We start from the raw sequence: 22,544 nt of genomic DNA, 5'->3' as shown, positions 1-22,544 counted from the left end.
GGGATCTAAAACCGTATGATATGAAGTTTTATCCTAAGACCCAGTTAAAATTTTGAGCCGAGACCGGCGCCGGGTTTAGCCGGGCTGGTCGCGCTTTAGCAGGATGGAGCCGTGAAACTATAACCTACAAATCTTATAATCGATATTTAACAAACTTCAACCTGTCCAATCGATCTGAAATTTTGCACAATTGCATAAATTCAGAGACAATGCATGAATCAGTTGACAGAATAAATACTTTTGAAAATTTACAACATTTTTATATCTTAAAAAAATTTCGATATATAACTTTTTTTAATATATGAAAATAAAATAAGAAATTCATTGGACATTGTAACATCCAAAACACCGGATTCTTCAGAAGTGTTATCTTTAAAAAGTAATTTTTAAACGCATATTATTTTAGTTTATAGCCCTGGCCCCTGGTGTTGGTTCTTATTTCAAATTATTCTAGTAATCCTTCTGGGACATTGTATAAACCGTGGGGATACTTGCATACTTCAATGTGTTCAATAGTTCAATGTATACAATATACTCAATGACTCCCTTCAAGTCATTGAGTAAGTTTGTTGAAAATATTGAAATGTTTAGTTGAAGGTGTGTTGAATACTTATTTTTCAGAGGATTCAGAGAGTTCTTAAACTGCCTATGTAGGAAGTCCTATGCATTTCAATGGTTTTATAGTTCGGTAGGTGCATTTAAATGGATTGTTACATCCACTTGGATGGTACATTGTAAATTTTTTTGGGTTAACGGAGAATTTTGCTGGTTTGTAGGATTATTGAGTTTCTTCGACTAATCGGCTGTTTTTTTTTTGAGCATGTTAATAGTTAGTCATGTGCAATTTATTGCTTTGTGGGACGCAATTTGTTGATAGCAAAAGTTTGTTTGTTCTATGCAAATGGTTTGTCGGTTGCCTCTAAGTGATTACTCAAATACTCTCAAATGGGTTGTTTTATGAATTTTCATGATTTTTTGGATGCATCCAAAGGGTTGATTCCTGATACCTGAGGCAGGTTCTGGTGCCTTGACTTAAATGAGGATAAATGAGGCACGAGTTAAGTACAGATTAGATACTTATACTTAGTGAGAATATATCAGTTTACAGTTTAGGATAATCAGATTATAAGTTGGAGCTTTTACACTGATGTCTTTGGCGTCCAGTTGAAGTATGGATAAGTCTAGAGTGTATCTTCTACTCTGACATTAATTTAGGCTTACTGCCCTGATAAATACGGACAGGAGTAAGGGCGTACACACGACTGTTCTCGGCCCAAGACTGAAGTTAATCGCTTGAGACAGAGCTTTTATAGCTTCGCTATTGACCTCACCAAGGGCGTGACTTGATAAACAGGAAAGGCTAATACAAGGAAATGCTCATGAACATATCACATATGAAGGATCTTATCTCTCAACAAGGAAGACATCAATCAGGAAATATCCAGGGACGAATGGTATCAACATTGTCTGTCACCTGACACCTTCCTACGTACGGGTAAATTTTTAGATCGTCCTCGATCTTATCAAATCAAACGGAAGTGGTAACACTTCTGAATTTTAGTGCTAGTCAAAATGCAAAAAATGACAAATTGCAGCATGTCGATAAACCATGCTGTTAACAAGAATTAATAATTAGCAAAACATTTCAATAGCTACGAGATCTTAAAAGTAGCACAATAACAACTTCCTCACTACGGAAAATTAGTCTCTAATTTGACAGGAACGAATTTGCATACTGAAAAAAATCAGTTCAAAATGTTTGAATCATTTAAATATAGCTGTCAACAGAAATCATGTGAAATCGAATGTTAGAATTATATGTGAAGATCATGACAAACAGTAAAAATTTCATATGTCAAAAATACATTAAATCACAAGGAATCGTCGATTAAGAAATTCAAATAGGAACACATGATGACGATAATATAATTGTTATGACTGCGTTCAAAAACAATCTTGGCTGTCAACGTATACACAGTTTAACACTTGAAAGTAGCAGCAAAATATATAAGATTATAGTTAAATCGCGTTACAATATGCGGTGTTACAATCTTGATTGACATCAAATATTTTTATCAACTTGAGAATAATTAACATCGCGTTACAATAGGCGGCGTTACAAACTTGATTTACATCAACTAGATGAGATATTGGCAAAATCATGTATCTATATCACGTATTAGGTATCGATTGAATGCAATCGTACAAACTGATACGTGGCCTACTTAAAAAAAATATCTCGACACAGGAGAGCCATTTGGATGGCTGGTTGGATGCATTTGGATGGTTGATTGGATGTATTTGTATTGTTGGTATTATGATGGTTTGTTAGTAGCACTTAGTTTTAATGCTGGTTACTGCTGGATGCATTTTTATTGCTTGCCGGATGAACTTCGGTGCATTAGTTTGCTGCATGACTTCGATTGTTTGTTGAACGCATTTAAGAAGTGTCTTACTTAACCAAACTGACTAGGGACCATAGAAGCCTATGCCTATTATTTAAATTGACATCAAACATTTACTAGACGTCCATCTCAGCGGATATTCTGCTATTTTAAGTTAATGTTACTTGCAGTTGACTGCTGGGAGTTTGAGTTCGAGTTTGCAAGCTGCAGGCTGTTTGGAGTTTAAGTTCGTGTTGGCTGACTGTCGACTGCAGGTAGTTTGAGTTACAGTTGGCTGACTGTAGGCTGCTGGTAGTTTGAGTTACAGTTGGCTGACTGTAGACTGCAGGGAGTTTGAGTTACAGTTGGCTGACTGTAGACTGCTGGTAGTTTGTGTTACAGTTGGCTGACTGTAGACTGCAGGGAGTTTGAGTTACAGTTGGCTGACTGTAGACTGCAGGGAGTTTGAGTGACAGTTGGTTGACTGTAGACTGCTGGTAGTTTGAGTTACAGTTGGCTGACTGTAGACTGCTGGTAGTTTGAGTTACAGTTGGCCGGTAGATGACCTGGCGTGTGCTTGGGACGCGTCTGTCACGCCGTCACGCGGTGTTGTGTTTGCTCAGTGTTACTTGGGCCTTCACGAGGCATGACGTCTGATACGCAAACTTTTTCCAGAATCCGTTCTATTCTGTTTATAACATAAAATTGTTCAACACTTTTTTCCAGAATCCGTTCTATTCTGTTTATAACTTAAAAGTGTTCAAAATTCAGTTTTTTCGGTGGCAATATTATTAGCACTCAGTATATCAGCAGCAGTTCATCCACCTGAAGCTGGTGCGTCATCTCGAGCCCCCAACTATGAAGGTAAGGAGGATCCATGCAGTGATCAATAATAATCAATGGATCTTTTTATCATTTAACTAGTAACCGAACCAGATAAAACCTCTTTTTCGTGAAGAACTTAACCAGGCAACACTCTAGATACACGAATATATATTTTTCAGGATATAAATTTATTTAATAAGATCTTCTTTGCATGAAAGCACTATATTTTATTTTCGAGGGTAAACAATTTGTTGAGAACTTTCTCCATGCTGAAAACACTAATGTTCTCACCGAGAAAATACTAGTGTTTGATTCGTGCACACATATTTTTTTAATTTCAAAGTGCAGTATTATTTCGGTATTATTACTAACACATTTTGTGTTACCCCGAACAAAATGTGCACCCTGCATTACACCGTCCAGCCAACTGCTGTCCAAATATGCATAACACAGCCCTGCTAACTGCTGTACAACCCTACGTTACACAGCCCAGCTAACTGCTGTACTACCCTGCATTACTCAGCCCAGCTAACTGCTGTACAACCCTGCATTACTCAGCCCAGCTAACTGCTGTACAACCCTGCATTACACAGCCCAGCTAACTGCTGTACAACCCTGCATTACTCAGCCCAGTTAACTGCTGTACAACCCTGCATTACACAGCCCAGCTAACTGCTGTACAACCCTGCATTACACAGCCCCGCTAACTGCTGTACAACCCTGCATTACTAGCCGAATTATTGACGTGCGACTCAGCAAAAGTGTCGACGCAGGTTGCATCCCAGCACAAACACCTCCCATTAGAAAACGGGAAAACCGTTAAGCCATCTGGTCTCTTACCATCCCCTCTGTCCACTCATTACACAGCCCAGCTAACTGCTGTACAACCCTGCATTATGCAGCCCAGCTGGCTGCTGTATATTGCTGCATTGCGCAGCCCAACTAACTAATGTTGTATATTGCTGCATTACACAGCCCAGCTAACTGCTGTACAACCCCTGCATAACGCAGCCCAGCTAACTGCTGTACAACCCTGCATTACTCAGCCCAGCTAGCTGCTGTACAACCCTGCATTACACACCCCAGCTAACTGCTGTACAACCCTGCATTACTCAGCCCAGCTAGCTGCTGTACAACCCTGCATTACACACCCCAGCTAACTGCTGTACAACCCTACATTACACAGCCCCGCTAACAGCTGTACAACCCTGCATGCATTATGCAGCCCAGCTGGCTGCTGTATATTGCTGCATTGTGCAGCCCAACTAACTGCTGTATCTGGTTTTTGGGGTCAGAGATTTTTGAATTTCTTCATTTGGTCTTCTTCTAAGTCCGGAATTTTATCGCTATTTTCTAGTTTTACGAATTCGAGAGAGCAACAAACACGAGAGCTTCATGGTCGGCTTTAAAATACCACAAATAGATGAGAAAATCTCGAGAGTATTCGCAATAATATGTTTGCCCTTTTCTTTATGGTCCAAGAAAGTGCATGGTCCTAATTCCAGGCAGCTGAGTGGGCTGATACTGACATGAAATCTACCGAGGGCTCATGTGGTGATGAGTAAAATCATGTGGCTTTGCTTTTGTATCACATGAGCCATGCGCGGCAGCGATGTACCACAATATGCGGATGGGATTGTCGCAAAGCTGTCAGGCAGCGCCACGAAATAGAACTTCTCGAAGTAGAATAAATGTCTTAGCGCAATAGAACGTAATTATAACCTCAAATGATCAGTCAAGACACCTCCCTTAAATCTTTTTGTGCTTGATTAAATGTTTTTAAAGTCGCAATGTTATTAAGCTTTCGTGTCGTGTCGTGTAACTTATTGCTTATCTGATTCAGTATTGTAACAGGTTGCTTTTCTATGCAACTCTGATATTGAATCGTAGTTAATTATGACCTGAGGGTGGTTCTTCTGTAGCGGGATCCGAGGATATAGAGGAACAGCGTAAACGATTATATAATATACTTGTAGGATTATGGTTCGGCTTACAGTTTAGGATAATCTAAGTTTATAAGTTGGAGCTTTAACAATGATGACTTCGGCGTCCAGTTGAATTAAATAAATGAATAAGTCTAGAGTGTATCCGCGGGGCGTTCTCCACTCAGACGTTCAGCTAGCGTTACTGTCCTGTTTGACATGTACAGGAGCAATGGGGTATACCGTAGCGGTCCTCGCCCAAGACTGAAGTTAATCGCTTGAAACAGAGCTTTTATAGCTTCGCTATCCGACGTCACCAAGGGCGTGACTTAATAAACAGGGAAGGCAAACACAAGATGTTTATGAACATATCGAAGTGAAGGAGATTATCTTTCAACAAGGAAGATATTAATGAGGAAATATCCAGGGACAAATGGTATAAATATTGTTACGTTACACCTTCCTCCCTACGGGGAAATTTTTATATCGTCATCGATCTTATCAAATCAAACTTGAGTGTTAACGCTCCTGAATTTTAGTGCTAGTCAAAATGCAAAAAAATGACAAATTGCAGCATGTCGATAAACCATGCAGTTAGCAAGAATTAATAATTAGCAAAACATTTCAATAGCTACGAGATTTTAAAAATAGCAAATTCAGATGCACAATAGCACCTTCCTCCCTACGAGAAATTGGTCCCTAATTTGACAGGAACGAATTTGCATACTGAAAACATAAGATAAGAATCTTTGAATCATTTCAATATAGCTCACAACGGAAAACAATTTCAATCACATGTACTCATATATAAGAATCATACTGGAAGATCAGAAGAAACAAAATAATTCCTTATATCAACGAAATTCCATGTGAAATTGCTGCATAAATGTCATAGGAGAATGAATCGTAGAACATCTTCGCTATCCGACGTCACCAAGGGCGTGACTTAATAAACAGGGAAGGCAAACACAAGGAGATGTTTATGAACATATCGAAGTGAAGGAGATTATCTTTCAACAAGGAAGATATTAATGAGGAAATATCCAGGGACAAATGGTATAAATATTGTTACCTTACACCTTCCTCCCTACGGGGAAATTTCTATATCGTCCTCGATCTTATCAAATCAAACTTAAGTGTTAACGCTCCTGAATTTTAGTGCTAGTCAAAATGCAAAAAAATGACAAATTGCAGCATGTCAATAAACCATGCCGTTAGCAAGAATTAATAATTAGCAAAACATTTCAATAGCTACGAGATTTTAAAAATAGCAAATTCAGATGCACAATAGCACCTTCCTCCCTACGAGAAATTGGTCCCTAATTTGACAGGAACGAATTTGCATACTGAAAACATAAGATAAGAATCTTTGAATCATTTCAATATAGCTCACAACGGAAAACAATTTCAATCACATGTACTCATATATAAGAATCATACTGGAAGATCAGAAGAAACAAAATAATTCCTTATATCAACGAAATTCCATGTGAAATTGCTGCATAAATGTCATAGGAGAATGAATCGTAGAACAATAAAATCATAAAATGAATCGTCGATCAATAAGAACATGTGATGACGGAAATCGGAATTTCAATAATGCGTTAAAAATAACTGCTCTCAAAATAAACTCAGCTTAATATAAAATAGAACATTCGGCTATCGTAGATAGGAGGTAATACATATGATAATTATCCAAAGATTCAACGTTCATTGAAAACTGAGAGAATAAGAAGCGGTGCGCAAGAATATATAAGGCGCTTGGGTAAAAAAGGAACACTCTTAATGTATATTATTCATAGTCATTAATAGTCATTAATTAGCTAAGGCCGAGGCAACATCAAGCGAAATCACTTGCTAAAATAAAATATGCGGCTGATCAACCTTGAAATATGCCGCTGAGGAAATATGCCGCTACCATTCTCTGAACTGCGTGATCAGTACGTCAGATAACAGCACTGTAGGCGAACTTCAACGAAATTCGTGAAGTATGCGATCACGATGGACTCTGCTTGAATTGTTTCGACGAGAAGGAGACCCAAAATATTCTCTAAGGATGTGGACAATAATCTCGGCAGTCCGTATAGAGAATTTTCAACATTTCACACGGAAAATAACCGTGATGCCATCAGAAGACGGAGGAGACATTTGAATATGATCGTCATTTTTCAGTCATTTGGCATCCTGGAATCTGTGACGGCAGTCATCGTTATGTACGCAGATTCGAGAGTTGTGACCAGCTGTTCCAAGCTGTGACGTCAGCGTGGTCAGGCGTACGGTAGGTCTATGAGTCGCCTTGAAGCTGGCGTTTTCAATGCCAAGGGCGGAGACAGCATTCAATGCCAAGGACGGGTCCCTGTTCGGGCGCCACTGAAAGAGGTCCCTGTTCGGGCGCCACTGTAACAGGTTGCTTTTCTATGCAACTCTGATATTGAATCGTAGTTAATTATGACCTGAGGGTGGTTCTTCTGTAGCGGGATCCGAGGATATAGAGGAACAGCGTAAACGATTATATAATATACTTGTAGGATTATAGTTCGGCTTACAGTTAGGATAATCTAAGTTTATAAGTTGAAGCTTTAACAATGATGTCTTCGGCGTCCAGTTGAATTAAATAAATGAATAAGTCTAGAGTGTATCCGCGGGGCGTTCTCCACTCAGACGTTCAGCTAGCGTTACTGTCCTGTTTGACATGGACAGGAGCAATGGGGTATACTGTAGCGGTCCTCGCCCAAGACTGAAGTTAATCGCTTGAAACAGAGCTTTTATAGCTTTGCTATTTGACGTCACCAAGGGCGTGACTTAATAAACAGGGAAGGCAAACACAAGGAGATGTTTATGAACATATCGAAGTGAAGGAGATTATTTTTCAACAAGGAAGATATTAATGAGGAAATATCCAGGGACAAATGGTATAAATATTGTTACCTTACAGTATAAACGAGCTGCATAATTGGTTGCAATATAACTGCCCCTCATGCATCACTAATTTTTTGTTCCGCAATTTTACTTGTCACTTTGATAGATTTGTACTCATTCTTTTTCATTAATGTTTTTGCCTTTCGATTTTACATGCATATTCATTTAGAGATGGAGCCTGTTCACCTGATGATCCGATTCGATACTCGCAACTCTCATTCTGTCGGTCGTGAAGAACTTTGCATCATACTTTTGGTGAACGTTCTGTGAATAGTCAGTTATTTAGTGACATTTAAATTCGAGTTGTGATATTTACGAAATATAATTATTCTGTCAGGAATAATTAGGGTTAAGTATTATTACCTCATCTTGTTAAGTTTATTATTTTTGTTTGCAGAATCATATTAGTTCGCTACAACGCCTTCGTCTCGACTCGCCTCGACTCGACTCGACTCGACTCGACTCGACTCGACTCAACTCACACCATAAATTCAGTGCCTGCTATTCGCTGGATTCATTTTGTTCATTCATAAATTCCTTACTTTGGCTTAAGTTGCATCTCAAACATCCACCAGTGCCTTCGTTACAAAGTGTCAAGAATACCAAGTTTACTTCCCTGCACGGTTAGAGTTTGGCTGTCTGGCTAGAGCTGAAGTAGGAGCGTTTGAAATTTACCGTCGTTGTGATATTACTATTTACTATTTACTATTTACGTTACGTAAGTCACTTATTAGGTCACTCATTGACTTCCGCATAGGTCACTCATATTTACGTTATTGGTCACTTATGAAGGTCACTCATTGTGTTACTAGTTACCGACATTATGAATATTCAGTTCGATAACAGGGGACATTCTTCACTGATATTTTCTTACTAGCACAACAATGCTAGCGTTCAATGGGCGGCCCCGACGATGTCCTGCAGCCATGAAGTCAACTGGCATCAGGTTAATCATTGTTGAAGGTTAATTTTATTCTCCCAGTTGTGATAGCGAGAATGTTAGCACCAGTGCCTACAAGGCGACGTCACTCACAGCTCTTGTTGCTTTACAGGGAATGAGTAGCTGCTGCAGACTGCTGCTGCTCCTGGTAGCCGCGACAACCACAGCTGCAGGTGAACAAACTTCCACAGGCACAGGTGAGTCTGAGTCTCCAGGTTCGGTTCCTTATGGTTAACATGAATTGAATTCAATTAACCGGCACTACATTGACCTAACCTTTGCATTCTCGGCATAACTATTTATCCCCTCGTAACAACATTATTATTTTCCGCAATCCATACGTAACAGCACTATACATTCCCCCTGCAATGGCAATCTCTTCCCCCACTCACCTCATTCAATAAAATCTTATTAAAACTAAACACTCATTCAGGAATGAGCTCATATGCAGCCCGCCTAATAACCCAAACGTTAATAACCGATAAAGACGCTAATAACCGATATATCCTTCCTTCGAGATAAATCAATTTTATTGAGAAAGTAAATAAATCAATAACATCAGTTAACACAAATTAATTAAGTAGAACAATTACTTTACGGCGATAAAAGAATGAATACGCATATTAGAATTTTTTTAATTAGGATCTGAAAATTCTTTACCGCATTACTTGTGATTGCAGGCGTGTGCCGCGCTGGTCAGTTCAAGTGCGCCAACGGCCGCTGCATACGCGAGACGCGGCGGTGCGACGGACGCAACGACTCATCCTTTGACTGTGGCGACGGCAGCGACGAGCGCGACTGTGAGTTGCCTGACGAGTCCAACGCTTCCGCGCAATTCTACTGTCTTTTATTTCGAGTTAATATGAGGATCTGTACTTTCTGGATCACCAACATTCAATTATTTTCTTGAATATAAATGAATTATTCTTCAATTGCATTCAATAATAACGTTTCACTAACGAATTATTTCCAATGCTTCGCAAGCATGCTATGACTAAAGTCGAGTTGTCGAGTTTAACCTCTTCTGGGGCCTGGATTTTCTTTCCACAGGAAGTTTTGGGCCCGCTGAACACATTGCCTATTGAAAATTTCCTCACTTCTAATGCGATGTTATAAACAACACATACATCACATTGTTACCTCCTATACATTCTTCCTCGCCTTGCGTTCAGGAAACCTGATCAGCCTGTATAAAATGAGTTATTTATGTTAATTAGTTAGCCCGACATTAAAGACTTCTTTGATTTATCGCAGGCTGCACCGGCGACCCTTTCGTGTGTGGCGACGGCAGATGCATCCACAAGCGTTGGGAATGCGACGGCGAGAACAAGTGCGGGGACTGGAGTGATGAGAAGCATTGTGAGTACACGGTTGATGTAATGAGTCAGTAAGTGTGTGTATCATTACATCATGAGTCGGCATAGATATTAAATTAATATGACGGCTAAGTGTGTTTAATAATCTTGCGTGTCGGGGCTTAAAAAAAGCCTTTAAGAAACATTTATATTAATTAGTACCGACAGAGTCGCATAAATATATGAATAATAGATTAAAGTTAACAAGTGACACATATTGTGTCACTTTTTAAGTCATGGAGTTCACTTATAGCGTCACTAGACGCATTACTTGCGATTGCAGGCGTGTGCCGCCCTGGTCAGTTCAAGTGCTCCAACACCGGCCGCTGCATACCCGAGACGTGGCGGTGCAACGGAGGCGACGACTGTTGGGACGGCGACGACAGCGACGAGCTCGACTGTGAGTTGCCTGACGAGTTAAACGCTTCCGCGCAATTCTAATGTCTTTTATTTCAAGTTAATATGAGGATCTGTTTCTGCTCTTAACATTCAATTATTTTCTTTAATATAAATGAATTATTCCCCGACTGCATTCAATTATAACGTTTCGCTATCAACGTCCTTTACTAATTAGCATGGACGTTATAATAATAATTATGGACGTTAGCATGCTTGTTAACGTCCATTAGCAGGCATGCCATGACTAAAGTCGAGCTGTCGAGTTTAACCTCTTCTGGGGCCTGGATTTTCTTTCTACAGGAAGTTTTGGGCCTGCTGAACCCATTGAATATTGAGACTTTTTGAGACCCCCTCTGTGATGTTATAAATAACACATTCATCACATTCTTACCACTACATATTCTTCCTCGCTTTGCGTTCAGCAAACATAATCACCCTGCGTAAAATATTTATGTGGAAATAAGTCTATTAAAATTATTTTATTGTTAATATTATTTAATTTTAATATTATTCAATTATTTTACTATTAAAATTATTCAATTATTCCTTAGCTGACGTAATGATTCAATAAGGGTGTGTGTCATCACATCATAAGTCGGCGTAGGTATTAAATTAATAGCTCACTGGGATTATAACATCACCGCAACTTGCCATTCACGGCTTTGATTTATCGCAGGCTGCACCGGCGACCACTTCGTATGCGGCGACGGCAGATGCATCCACAAGCGTTGGGAATGCAGCGGCTGGGACAACTGCGGGGACTGGAGTGATGAGAAGCATTGTGAGTACACGGCTGATGTAATGAGTCAGTAAGTGTGTGTATCATCACATCATGAGTCGGCGTAGGTATTAAATTAATATGATGGCCAAGTGAGTCAATGAGTCTTTTATCACGAGTCACGGCTAGAATCCTTTTTAAAAACTCACATTATTGTTTCGACTCACATCGCGTGTTTCTCTGTATACCATGTCCCTATGGTGAGTAAGTGTGAGCTAAAGTTTCATTTATTAAGTTTAATTATCGCTTGTATCATTAGTTAGTGTTTACTATTAAAAATAATCATAATCTGCGCCAGTGTGGAGTTAGGATCTGGCTTCTTGATCAATTGATCTTCAGCTTCTTTCTTCGCCCAGATCTTAGAAACAAATTTGATCAAATTATTCTGAATAAGTTAACTAAGTTTATGATGTTTAAAATTCATAATATACGCAAGCGCCAATCTGCACCGGTGAGAACCTTTGATACCTCCACCTCTGAAGCAGGTGTTATAAACATCTCATTCATCACATTCTTATTTCTCCACATTCATCGCTTTCTCCCTCGCCTCGCGTTCAGAAAACCCGATCATCGTGCATTGATATTAATGTGAAGATGGAGGAGTGGGTTGGAGGGGGAGGGTACGTTATATGACTTCCTTTCAGTGAGTACGTTATATGACTTCCTTTGTCACTGAGTACGTTATATGACTTCCTTTCTCTCAAAATATGTCACGAATTTTACAAATTTAATTATCTTGACAATATTTTGCTGTAATCATAGAATAACTCAGAAAATATGTATCCATTGGGATTATAATATCACCGCAACTCGCCATTCACGGCTTCTTTGATTCATCGCAGGCTGCACCGGCGAACACTTCACGTGCGGCGACGGCAGATGCATCCACAAGCGTAATGAATGCGACGGCAGGAACAACTGCGGGGACTGGAGTGATGAGAAGCATTGTGAGTACACGGCTAATTGTCTAACCTAACTTAACCTAACCAATAAAATTAAGATAAATAAATTTTATTGAGAAAATTAATTACAACAATAACATCATTCAAAACAAATTATTGGAGCCGAACAATTATTCTGTGACGACAAAAAAAAATGAAAACATACATTGGGATTTTTTATTTAGGGTCTGAAAATTCTATACCTAAGTACTTGTAATTGCAGGCACGTGCCGTCGCTCTGGTCAGTTCAAGTGCGCCAACACCGGCCGCTGCATAAACGAGACGCTGCGGTGCGATGGACGCGACGACTGTTGGGACGGCGACGACAGCGACGAGCGCGACTGTGAGTTGCCTGATGACGCAAACGCTTCCGTGCAATTCTACTGTCTTTTATTTCGAGTTAATATGAGGATCTTTTTCTGCTCCTAACATTCATTTCTTTTTCTTGAATATAAATTAATTATTCCTCGACTGCATTCAATTATAACGTTTCACCGTCGAATTATTTTCAATGTTTCGCAAGCATGCTATGACTAGTGTCGAGTTTTCGACTTTACCCCCTTCTTGGGCTGGATTTCCTTTCCACGGGAAGTTTTGGACCGCTGAACCCATTGCATATTGAGACTTTTCCACCACCTCTGATGCGATGTTGTAAACAACGCATACATCAAATTCTTATCCCCTATACATTCTACCTCGTCTCGCGTTCAGGAAACCTGATCACCTTGAGCAAAGTTAGTTATTTATATTACTTAGTCGGACCTAGATTGACGGCTTATTTGATTCATCGCAGGCTGCACAGGTGACCACTTCGAATGCGGCAACGGCAGATGCATCCACAAGCGTTGGGAATGCGACGGCACGAACAACTGCGGGGACTGGAGTGATGAGAAGCATTGTGAGTACACGGCTGTTGTAATGAGTCAGTAAGTGTGTGTGTCATCACATCATGAGTCGGCGTAGGTTCTAAATTAATATAATTAAATTTAACGATCTTGCGTTCCGAGGTTTAAATAAATTAGTTTTAATCAAAAATTAAATTATTTAGCTGACGAAGTCGCATAAACATATAAAGTGACACTCATAAATATTGGATACATTACAGTTTTCTTTATATATCAAGTTAAAGTGCAGGATTTCTCTTTATATTTAGTCAGTATATTGCTAATGGTACTAGAAACATTATATAGAAAGGATATTGATAAGTAAGCATTGTTTATATTTTATTCAATAAAATTGAAATTTTAACCCACGCAAAAGCATTAGGTACATGTTTAAAAATGAACAATAATAACTTTTCTAAGGTACTCAAAATTCGCTTTTCACTTTAGACGTTCCATTTTCCATTAATCTCATATCCTTATCTAATGGGCCATTCAGAGCAGTTTGCTATTGTTTACAAGATTTTGTGTTCAGGTGAAGATATTATTCAGCTATATCCTTAAAATTTAATTTAAAATGGCTAAAACTCGATAGCTGGCGACAGATTTACGTCAAAAGATCATCGATTGTTAATAGAAAGGGAAGGGGCATCGAATAATATCCAAAAGGCTTGGCCTTTCATTAGGTGCAGTTGGAAATATCATCAGGAAGCAATCATCCTGATGATATAATCTGAGCATGCTGTTGCAAACCTTCCAAAACCTGACCTTCCTGGTCATTAAGTCACTTATTTCGTTACTAGTTAACGGGGGTACTTATTAATTGCGTCACAAGTTACGACGTAATCAATTATATCAATCACTCGTAAATTAAATGAATAATTTGAAAATTGGAAACTGTAACAGAAGCAAAAAATATTGTAAACATGAACAAATACGGATAAATAAGGAAATAATTTTCAATATAAGTGGGTTTAGAATGCTTCGTGCCCTCACAGCCTCGCTCTTGAGAACTGTAGCCCTGAACAATACATTACAGGCCAGCAGAGACTACATACGCTCACATGTATATCAAATATTCTAGTTTTCCATTACGGAGCAAGAGAAGTTAACTATTAATTTTGTTCAGAACCTACTTTATTTTATCATGATATTTAATGTAGTTCCACAGAGATAGATAGATTTTTCTTAATATAAGATTATTCAAAATACTAGACTCAGTCCATAACGATAGTGTGTTCATCGAAGATGGCGGCTCCTGAAATTGCTCTGGCCTAAGAACGTCAGTACGGTGGATATTCCCGCGTTTCTCCACTGCCAACGCCACATTAACTGCAATTTTACCGCCGGCAGCCGACGTCCCCCGCTTGACTGTCACGCCGGCCGTGACCTCCGCCAGCGTTTCTTGGACGTGGCGTACGCAGCAATTTTTCAACGTAACTCTGGCGGTAAGTATTAAATAATAAAATTGGAATAATTCAGTTATGAGACTTGTGGTCGTTGTTTAGGATAGAAAAATATGCAAGTAATAATTAAACAAAATCAGAATACTTGTATAGTAAAAATTTACTATATTCAGCAACCCTCTGGAACGTTACATATTACGCAGCAGATCGTTCAACTTACGATCAAAATCATACTCTATGAATGTTTGCTAATATAAATCGTTCATCCTCAGATTTTCATAATTTGAAAAACTACATGCTATTTCAAGGATTTTCTTAACTGTTACATGTTTCAATATTCTTAATTTATGAACATTTCACGCAGATGAAATCAAGAGAAGATTGCACCCCAAAGAAACCCGACGCTGTTCAATATTTCCACAATCTGAGCACGGCTAAGCTGGAGCTGACGCAGCTGAAGGCGTACACTGAGTACGAGGTGTGCGTGTACGCATACAACGACGGAGGACAAAGTGAGAAGTGCGAAGTGTTCGAGACCCGGCCGGGTGAAGGTGAGCGGGACTGCCTCTCTCTACTGCTATAATTGAGACCTCATTGCCCTTACCTCTAAATTGCTCCCTCTCTGTCATAAACGAAGTTGACGCCGTAATCATTTACTGCATACAATTCTTTTAAACATATTAATTTCTTATCTCTAAGAGTTATTTTTTAAGCAAAGCATATAGCAAGAGTGAGCATAAAACTTCATGGCACCCTTCCTAAATCAAGCATTCCGTGGTTATCATCAGCTCCTGAGCCTGTGGAGGAGTTGACCTCTTCCACGACGTCCACTTCCATCAGCCTGCGGTGGAGGAAATCTTGTCCTCCCATGGCCGCCATCAGAGGCTACCGCGTCACGGTCACTCACTACGTCGAAGCGTCGGAGTGCAGCGACAGCGCAGCCCACTTCTGCCACACCATCAAGGAACTACAACCTGAACGCACGTACAACATTGAGGTCAGGCTCAGTGTAGGGAACTGCGTACTAGGAAAAAGGCGACAGAGCATCACTGTGATGCTGTGCGGGGAAATGAGAGGGTCAATAATAAATCTGAAAAATATTTAAATGGACCCGAAATTACCAAATACCAATAAGGGCAATTTTCGCCATCATATTTCAATCGTTCAAGGAAATGAGACTTTGTGGCTGTCTTTTTTTGTGCTGATTGTCTTGTAATTACTGATTAGACAGAAAGATACTCATGGTCCCCCAGGATATTCATATAAATTTACATGTATGTGTAGTATAGGAATAACGCACACCTGCATTGCACCTACAGGCCACAATCTGTCTGCCCAGTTGACCGGACTTTGTTGCAGTTTTAATCCAGCACCGTTACCGAGCAAATAAGCATGAATTAACCAGAGTATGCATTAATAGAGTTACTTCCACCGCATGATTGATTCGAATTTTTTATATATTTGTCAGAGCAGATGCGCTCGTTCTTATTTATCAACAAAGAGGTATGACTAATATTATAAGTTTCATAATACATTTCTTGAAGCTCTGCTGAGGGCATATCGCAATTGCTGTAATCACTTTGACTAGTTTTCAAGAATTTTAAAGGCAATGAAATAGCCCGAAAATTCAGCGTTTTTCTAATGAGCAAACGTTTCAGAAACCAGCTTCATCGTCAGTTTTAACTTGAGTTTTGCGCAGGATACCTTTCATTCTGTCGAAGAAATTAATTTTTTCAATAATAGTGCAAAGTCAGTGTATTGAAATATGTGAATTATCTCTAGCAGTTTGGAGAATTAAATTGATATAACGTGGTATTTGAGTTCGAGAATTTGGTATCAAAGTCCAACGTTTCATCTATTCCAAGTATAACCATTGTTTATTCTAAATTTCGATTGAAATATGCAATTGACAATTGAATTTTATCAAGTTTATGGCGACGCAATTTAATCTTATATTCATCGGAAAGTTTATAAATTGACATTCTCTAAATTAGTCATTTGAAAGTAATCTCGATATCGAGAACTTTTTCTTGATTATTTGGATCTTTATCACTAGCTTCGGACGTGGCATTAGCATCGTCCTTTCTCCTCAAGGTTGAGTCGCAGTTGACTCCATAAATTAATTTGTCAGAAAAAAATGTTCGGGGGGAATTGGCATTGAATTGACCATCAGAGGCTTCTAAATAATCGCTACTTTCATTGATTCAGTCATTCGATTTTCTGTTTTTCTTAGCATCTATCAAGACTCCAGAAGAACATAATATTTTCTCTGCGGCTTTGCTGATACGTTGTCAACATTTTACACCTGTTAAGAAAACAGTATAACTATAACCCTAAATTGCTGCTTATTTTAAGAGTTTCTCGGTCGAATGACTACACCATTCTGTTAATATATATATTTATATATCATATTTGGAATTACAACTACTACCATCCTCTTTCGTTCCTTCGATATAAAGACTAATTTAAGATGGTAGTGGAAACTGATATCGATTTCGATTAATAATCTTGCTGTCATTAACTTTACGATCTAAATCAGTTTCAATTTGAGTCCCATAATTATGAGTTTCAATTCTCCAGTTGATTCATCAATATGAACGATTCAGTTTCATTGTGTGCTCTCTACTTTAATAATTAATTTGTCTAAATATAATCTACATTTCCTGATCATAAGTGCATTCTAATTGTTATTTCTTCACCTCGGTTTTTCAAAATAATTCTATTTTGATCTGCTAACCGAATTAGGAGATTACATATAAAATTGAAGTTGATCTACGGACAGATAAATTAGTTGGCTAGAATACTGTATATTTTTATGCCATGGGAGGACGTTAGGGAAAACTGTATTCAAGTTATTGTATACATAATTTCATATATCATCATTACTATGTCTCCATTTACTATACATCGGTGAACAAGTTTTAACAGACATTATATTTACTGAATTTGTACATGCATGTTTTATACATTTTCCGATATCCCAGCGTCATAACCTAACAGAATATGCAAGCTGTTGTTTCAGTTCAAATAAAATTTTAATTGAGGATAATGGGTAGCTAGAGCATATTTAATCGTATTGGTATTTGCCTTAATATCAATAAATTCCTTGAGCATATCTTAAGGTATGTACTTATTAATACACTACAACTCGTGGCATCCGGTCGGGATAGTTATAACGTTTATATCACCCATAAATTTCTAATGAAATTTATTATTTGTTTCATCGATATTTGGATATTCGGAATAGAATGATATATATCCAGTCCTTCCAATGCCAGTTCATAGAATTTATTTTTATCTAATTTCGATCATTGCAGTTTTAAAGTATGCATGGATTATACTCTTTCTGTCGGTAATAAGTTAGCTTTGTGATTCTATTTTTCAACACAAATTGTTGACGTGTACAACATCATGATCATTTTAATAAATTTCGTTTCCGAAGTTCGTGTGGGAGTACTTGTATTTTCAACTTGCAGGAAGCCAAATAATAAGTGACATCTTGTAAAAATAACATTAACATTAGTACCTAGGTATAACAATTATTCTTTATATGATCAATGAAAGTTTTCAACCAGATTTGGAAGTACTGGTTCTCGGTCCTGTGGTTTGATTCCTATATGAAGGGCTCACAGCTCTAATTGTAGCAACTTCTTGGCAATATTCTTCCTTCTCTGTTGCTTCCTTCTCTGTTGCTTCTCCATCATTAACATCATCGCTCATTCAACAATCATTAATTTAAATGTCTACGATTGTATCTCATACTTTAACATTCTCTCCGTCAAATTTCATGCCGTACGTTTTAGCGTACTCAAATTCAGGTTTAAATTAATGATTTTAAAATGTCGTGGCTACTGGACCAATTATATTTTTAGAGTCCAGAGAACCTGAGGCCAATCTTCCGGCATGATTGACTGGTTACATCTAACTATGAGCATCTTTCGGAGCGAACCTTATTTGTTTTGTTGCTTCACCCATTTTGTTATGAGGTTCAATTAGAAGCTTATATACTTATCTAACATCTTCGTATGAATCATGTTCAATACATTTTTTCTATTTTTTAATCTTGTTTCGTTTTTGTTAATCATGTAATTTTATCAGAATGAAATAACTTAAATAACTTAATTTTAGCTTCTGTTTGTTATGAACTTGATATGTATGTGCTAAAATTCAACTAGATATGAATTCAATTCGATACGAGTTCAACGCGACGTGAGTTCAACTCAATGTGTAATGAACTTCTGGAGTCCATGATGAATTATCATAACCTTTTTCCTTGAGTTACAATTCAATTCCTCATATAAGAAGTTTTTCAGTTTCATAATCATGAATGCTGCACTTTGGAAATTCTTCTACTTGAAAACTACTCCTTACTTCGTCACCATTAAATAATTCAACCTGTAAATTACTGATCTGGTATCTATCAGTTTAGAGATACTAAATAACTCACGTGTGAAATTAGGCAGGAATTCTTCCTTAAAGTTTCTTCGTTTCTTACTAATTCTAACTCAATCTCAAATTTAAAATTTTCCTGCAACGATTTTTCGTATCATATGTTTACATTTTAAGTTCATATCATATGTTCAGTTGTGGTAATGCAAACGTCCCATGACTCGCAGGTACAAAGCTGCACCGCTGACGCTAACCACGCATGTTCTGCTGCTAAGGCGACATCCGTCACGACAGAACCAGCAGGTTACAGAGATTGCGCACCAAACCAGTCTTTATCTCTTCTTTTGGGGGGATCTCCTCAAATTTTTTTAGCATCTATAGTTCTAAATCATTTTCTGCATAAGTCTTGCACTAGGGCAAAACTTGTTTTTAATAAAATAAGGCTAGATGCATTTTATAATATTTTAGTTTCTTGCAGCTTATTGTTTGTGGACAAATTCTCGATAATAATTACGATATAAAAATACGATTAGAAAGAATAGCACATTAAATAAATGAATAAAACATCGAGAAGCTATGAAGGTCACTTATTTTAATGTTGACTTAGCATAATCGCGCTCTGATTGATCGGGCGTCGTCTGGGTTTATTAACGGAGCTAGCGCGGTTTGCAGGTACAAACTAATTGCAGAGTAAATAACCGGACTCGATTTTGTCCGGATTTCAAACCCCTGTCCGGTAATGTTACCAATCCTGTCCGGCTATTGATGGACATCCGTAAAAATATATATATGCATCATCATGTATCATCGCAGCACAATGAAACAAGTGGCAAGTAAACACGAGTTTAAAACGGGAATAATATCAGTTAATACAACTTTCCACCCCCGCTTTCCACATTACCCACAACATTCTCTAATATTTACCAGAATTGCACATTGCCCGATCAAAACAATCTTCAATATTCACCAGCAGTCAGCATTCTCAAACATTTCCATAAACCAAACACTCTTCATTATGCAATAAAACTTTACGATCGGCATTCTCCCATGTGCAATAGCACACAACGATCAACATTCTCCAATATTCAACACCGCTCAAGATTATCCCACATTATCCATGTACGAAGCATTCTAACACATTCCCCCGTACCAAACATTACCACCTATTGCGGGTACCAAACATTTTACACATACGGCAGAGCAAAGCATTCTCTCGCCTTAACCAGTATTAAACATTCTCTAATATTCGCCATCACTAAACAATCACATTCACATATACTGTTAGGCATTTTGCGGCAAAAACCATTTAAACCTATCCTCAAAATTCTCCTAAAATATTTGCAAACAACAGCTTAGTGTATCTATTGTGTGCAGGGCTCAGTTATAACCATTTTAACATAGCGCAAACTTAATGTGGTTGCTAATTCCTATCCTCTAATAATATATAAATAATAAAAAATAATAATTTGATTTATTTTTAAATTTATTAATTTAAATAATTTTAATTTATCCTCTAATAATTTTTAATTCTTCGAAAGTCACCCAATTCATAATACTTCGATTTCACTCTCGTACCAAACCCAATGATACAACGAAAAACACGCTTATAATTACAGCGTAAATATATACAGGTTTGATTGAAGACCAGAGCGTACTTTTTATTAACAATTTTCTTATTGTATTTTTCGATGAGACGAACGAAATTTCTTGCAGGTGCTTGGAGATCAAAAAGCAGATTACCAAATGACATTTTACGGGAATGCGACGTTTCGAATATATCAATATTCATTATCAAGCAAGTGAACAGTCATTACAACGCTAAAAATTGAAATTTGGACATGACATAAGTTCATACAGAAAGTATCGTTGATACGGTTCAAAATCGAAAATCAAATTAATCTGAGAATAATTTCAACGTCCTGACGAATCCGGTGGTCTGCAAATTGATAGCAGGAGACTCGTCCATAATGATGAGAGCCTCCGCTATCAACAGTCTCGTAGTGTCGGGGCACCGCATGACGATGCTGGTGCAGGCCTCCAACGTGGCACGGGTGATGGTCTCGTTGTGGGCCTCAGGCTCCCGCATATGATTCTTTGGTCCTCCAGCTTGCAGATGGCATGTGAGTCTAAGGCTCAATGTCGTGCTTGTCAAACCGATGTAATTTACATTTTGGAGAAGTCTACAACCTTCTTTCATGCAGGAAAATTTGTAAATGACATTGGTTTCTTAAAGTGGTCCGGACTTTTTACATGGATTGTTTTTCATGATTAAATTCTTGATCTTTTTGTTTCTGTAGTAAATCATAAGATATATTCGGTCAGTTACTGTTGTGCAGCTGATGTTATTTTGCACAATTGAATTGAGGCCTCGTTCGTCAGTCCTATGACCATCGTTCATTTGATTTTGATAGTAAATTCTGGTGACGCAACCTGGGAATCATCTGGATGGGGAATCATCTGTTGGGTTTTGACGTGCTCTGATATTCGAAATTTCTTTGTCAATCGTTTTGTTTGCATAGCCGTCGTTAACAAGAATTTGTTTGCAGGTTCGGAGTTCAGTTTTTAAGTCACGAGCAGAGGTACAGGTCTTGAACGCTCGATATATGAAGGCGCGTATTGTGCTGACTTTGTAGCGCTGGGGACATTCGCTTTCTGGGTTCAGGACCTTTCCGACGTCTGTAGGTTTTCGATAAACTTTAGTGACGAATGAATTATTATCGTCTTACACCAGGACGTCCTTGTAGCGCAGGGGACATTCGCTTCCATGGTTCAGGACCTTTCCGACGTCTGTAGGTTTTCGATAAACTTTAGAGACGAACGAATTATTATCGTCTTGCACCAGGACGAGTACCATCATTAAGGACGAGTCTCCTGCTATCAATTTGCAGACTACCGGATTCGTCAGGACGTTGAAATTATTCTCGGATTAATTTAATTTTCGATTTTGAACCGTATCTACGATACTTTCTGTATGAACTTATGTCATGTCCAAATTTCAATTTTTAGCGTTGTACGTAATAACTGTTCACTTGCTTGATAATGAATATTGATATATTCGAAACGTCGCATTCCAGTAAAATGTCATTTGGTAATCTGCTTTTTGATCTCCAAGCACCTGCAAGAAATTTCGTTCGGCTCATCGAAAAAAAAAACAATAAGAAAATTGTTAATAAAAAGTACGCTCTGGTCTTCAATCAAACCTGTATAAATGAAGAACTTCTGCCTAACTACACTAATATATATATATATATATACTGTCTCTTATACACATCTAGATGTGTATAAGAGACAGATCTAGAGGAGTGCAGTTCATGCCTCATCTAGAGGAGTGCTGTTCATGCCCCATCTAGAGGAGTGCTGTTCATGCCCCATCTAGAGGAGTGCTGTTCATGCCCCATCTAGAGG

At 38.2% G+C, this 22,544-nt stretch overlaps 1 protein-coding gene across 1 annotated transcript in view; it reads left to right on the top strand.

The window, feature by feature from the left end:
* The first annotated feature begins 3,075 nt into the window (after positions 1 to 3,075).
* Positions 3,076 to 22,544, top strand: part of LOC108667771 (sortilin-related receptor) — a 32,244-nt gene continuing 12,775 nt past the window's right edge. The window contains exons 1-13 of the mRNA XM_018154834.2: positions 3,076 to 3,248; positions 9,103 to 9,187; positions 9,671 to 9,790; positions 10,245 to 10,349; positions 10,629 to 10,745; positions 11,421 to 11,525; positions 12,365 to 12,469; positions 12,687 to 12,806; positions 13,257 to 13,361; positions 14,698 to 14,792; positions 15,115 to 15,301; positions 15,539 to 15,747; positions 19,367 to 19,442. Of these exons, the coding sequence (XP_018010323.1) occupies positions 3,243 to 3,248; positions 9,103 to 9,187; positions 9,671 to 9,790; positions 10,245 to 10,349; positions 10,629 to 10,745; positions 11,421 to 11,525; positions 12,365 to 12,469; positions 12,687 to 12,806; positions 13,257 to 13,361; positions 14,698 to 14,792; positions 15,115 to 15,301; positions 15,539 to 15,747; positions 19,367 to 19,442 (1,435 nt within the window). The 5' untranslated portion in view covers positions 3,076 to 3,242. The remainder of the gene's footprint in view (positions 3,249 to 9,102; positions 9,188 to 9,670; positions 9,791 to 10,244; positions 10,350 to 10,628; positions 10,746 to 11,420; positions 11,526 to 12,364; positions 12,470 to 12,686; positions 12,807 to 13,256; positions 13,362 to 14,697; positions 14,793 to 15,114; positions 15,302 to 15,538; positions 15,748 to 19,366; positions 19,443 to 22,544) is intronic.

This window comes from Hyalella azteca, unplaced genomic scaffold (assembly GCF_000764305.2).
Source record: "Hyalella azteca isolate HAZT.00-mixed unplaced genomic scaffold, Hazt_2.0.2 contig1331, whole genome shotgun sequence".
Taxonomy (NCBI): domain Eukaryota; kingdom Metazoa; phylum Arthropoda; class Malacostraca; order Amphipoda; family Hyalellidae; genus Hyalella; species Hyalella azteca.
The sequence above is the reverse complement of the archived record's forward strand: the minus strand, read 5'-3'. Positions and strand labels throughout refer to the sequence as shown.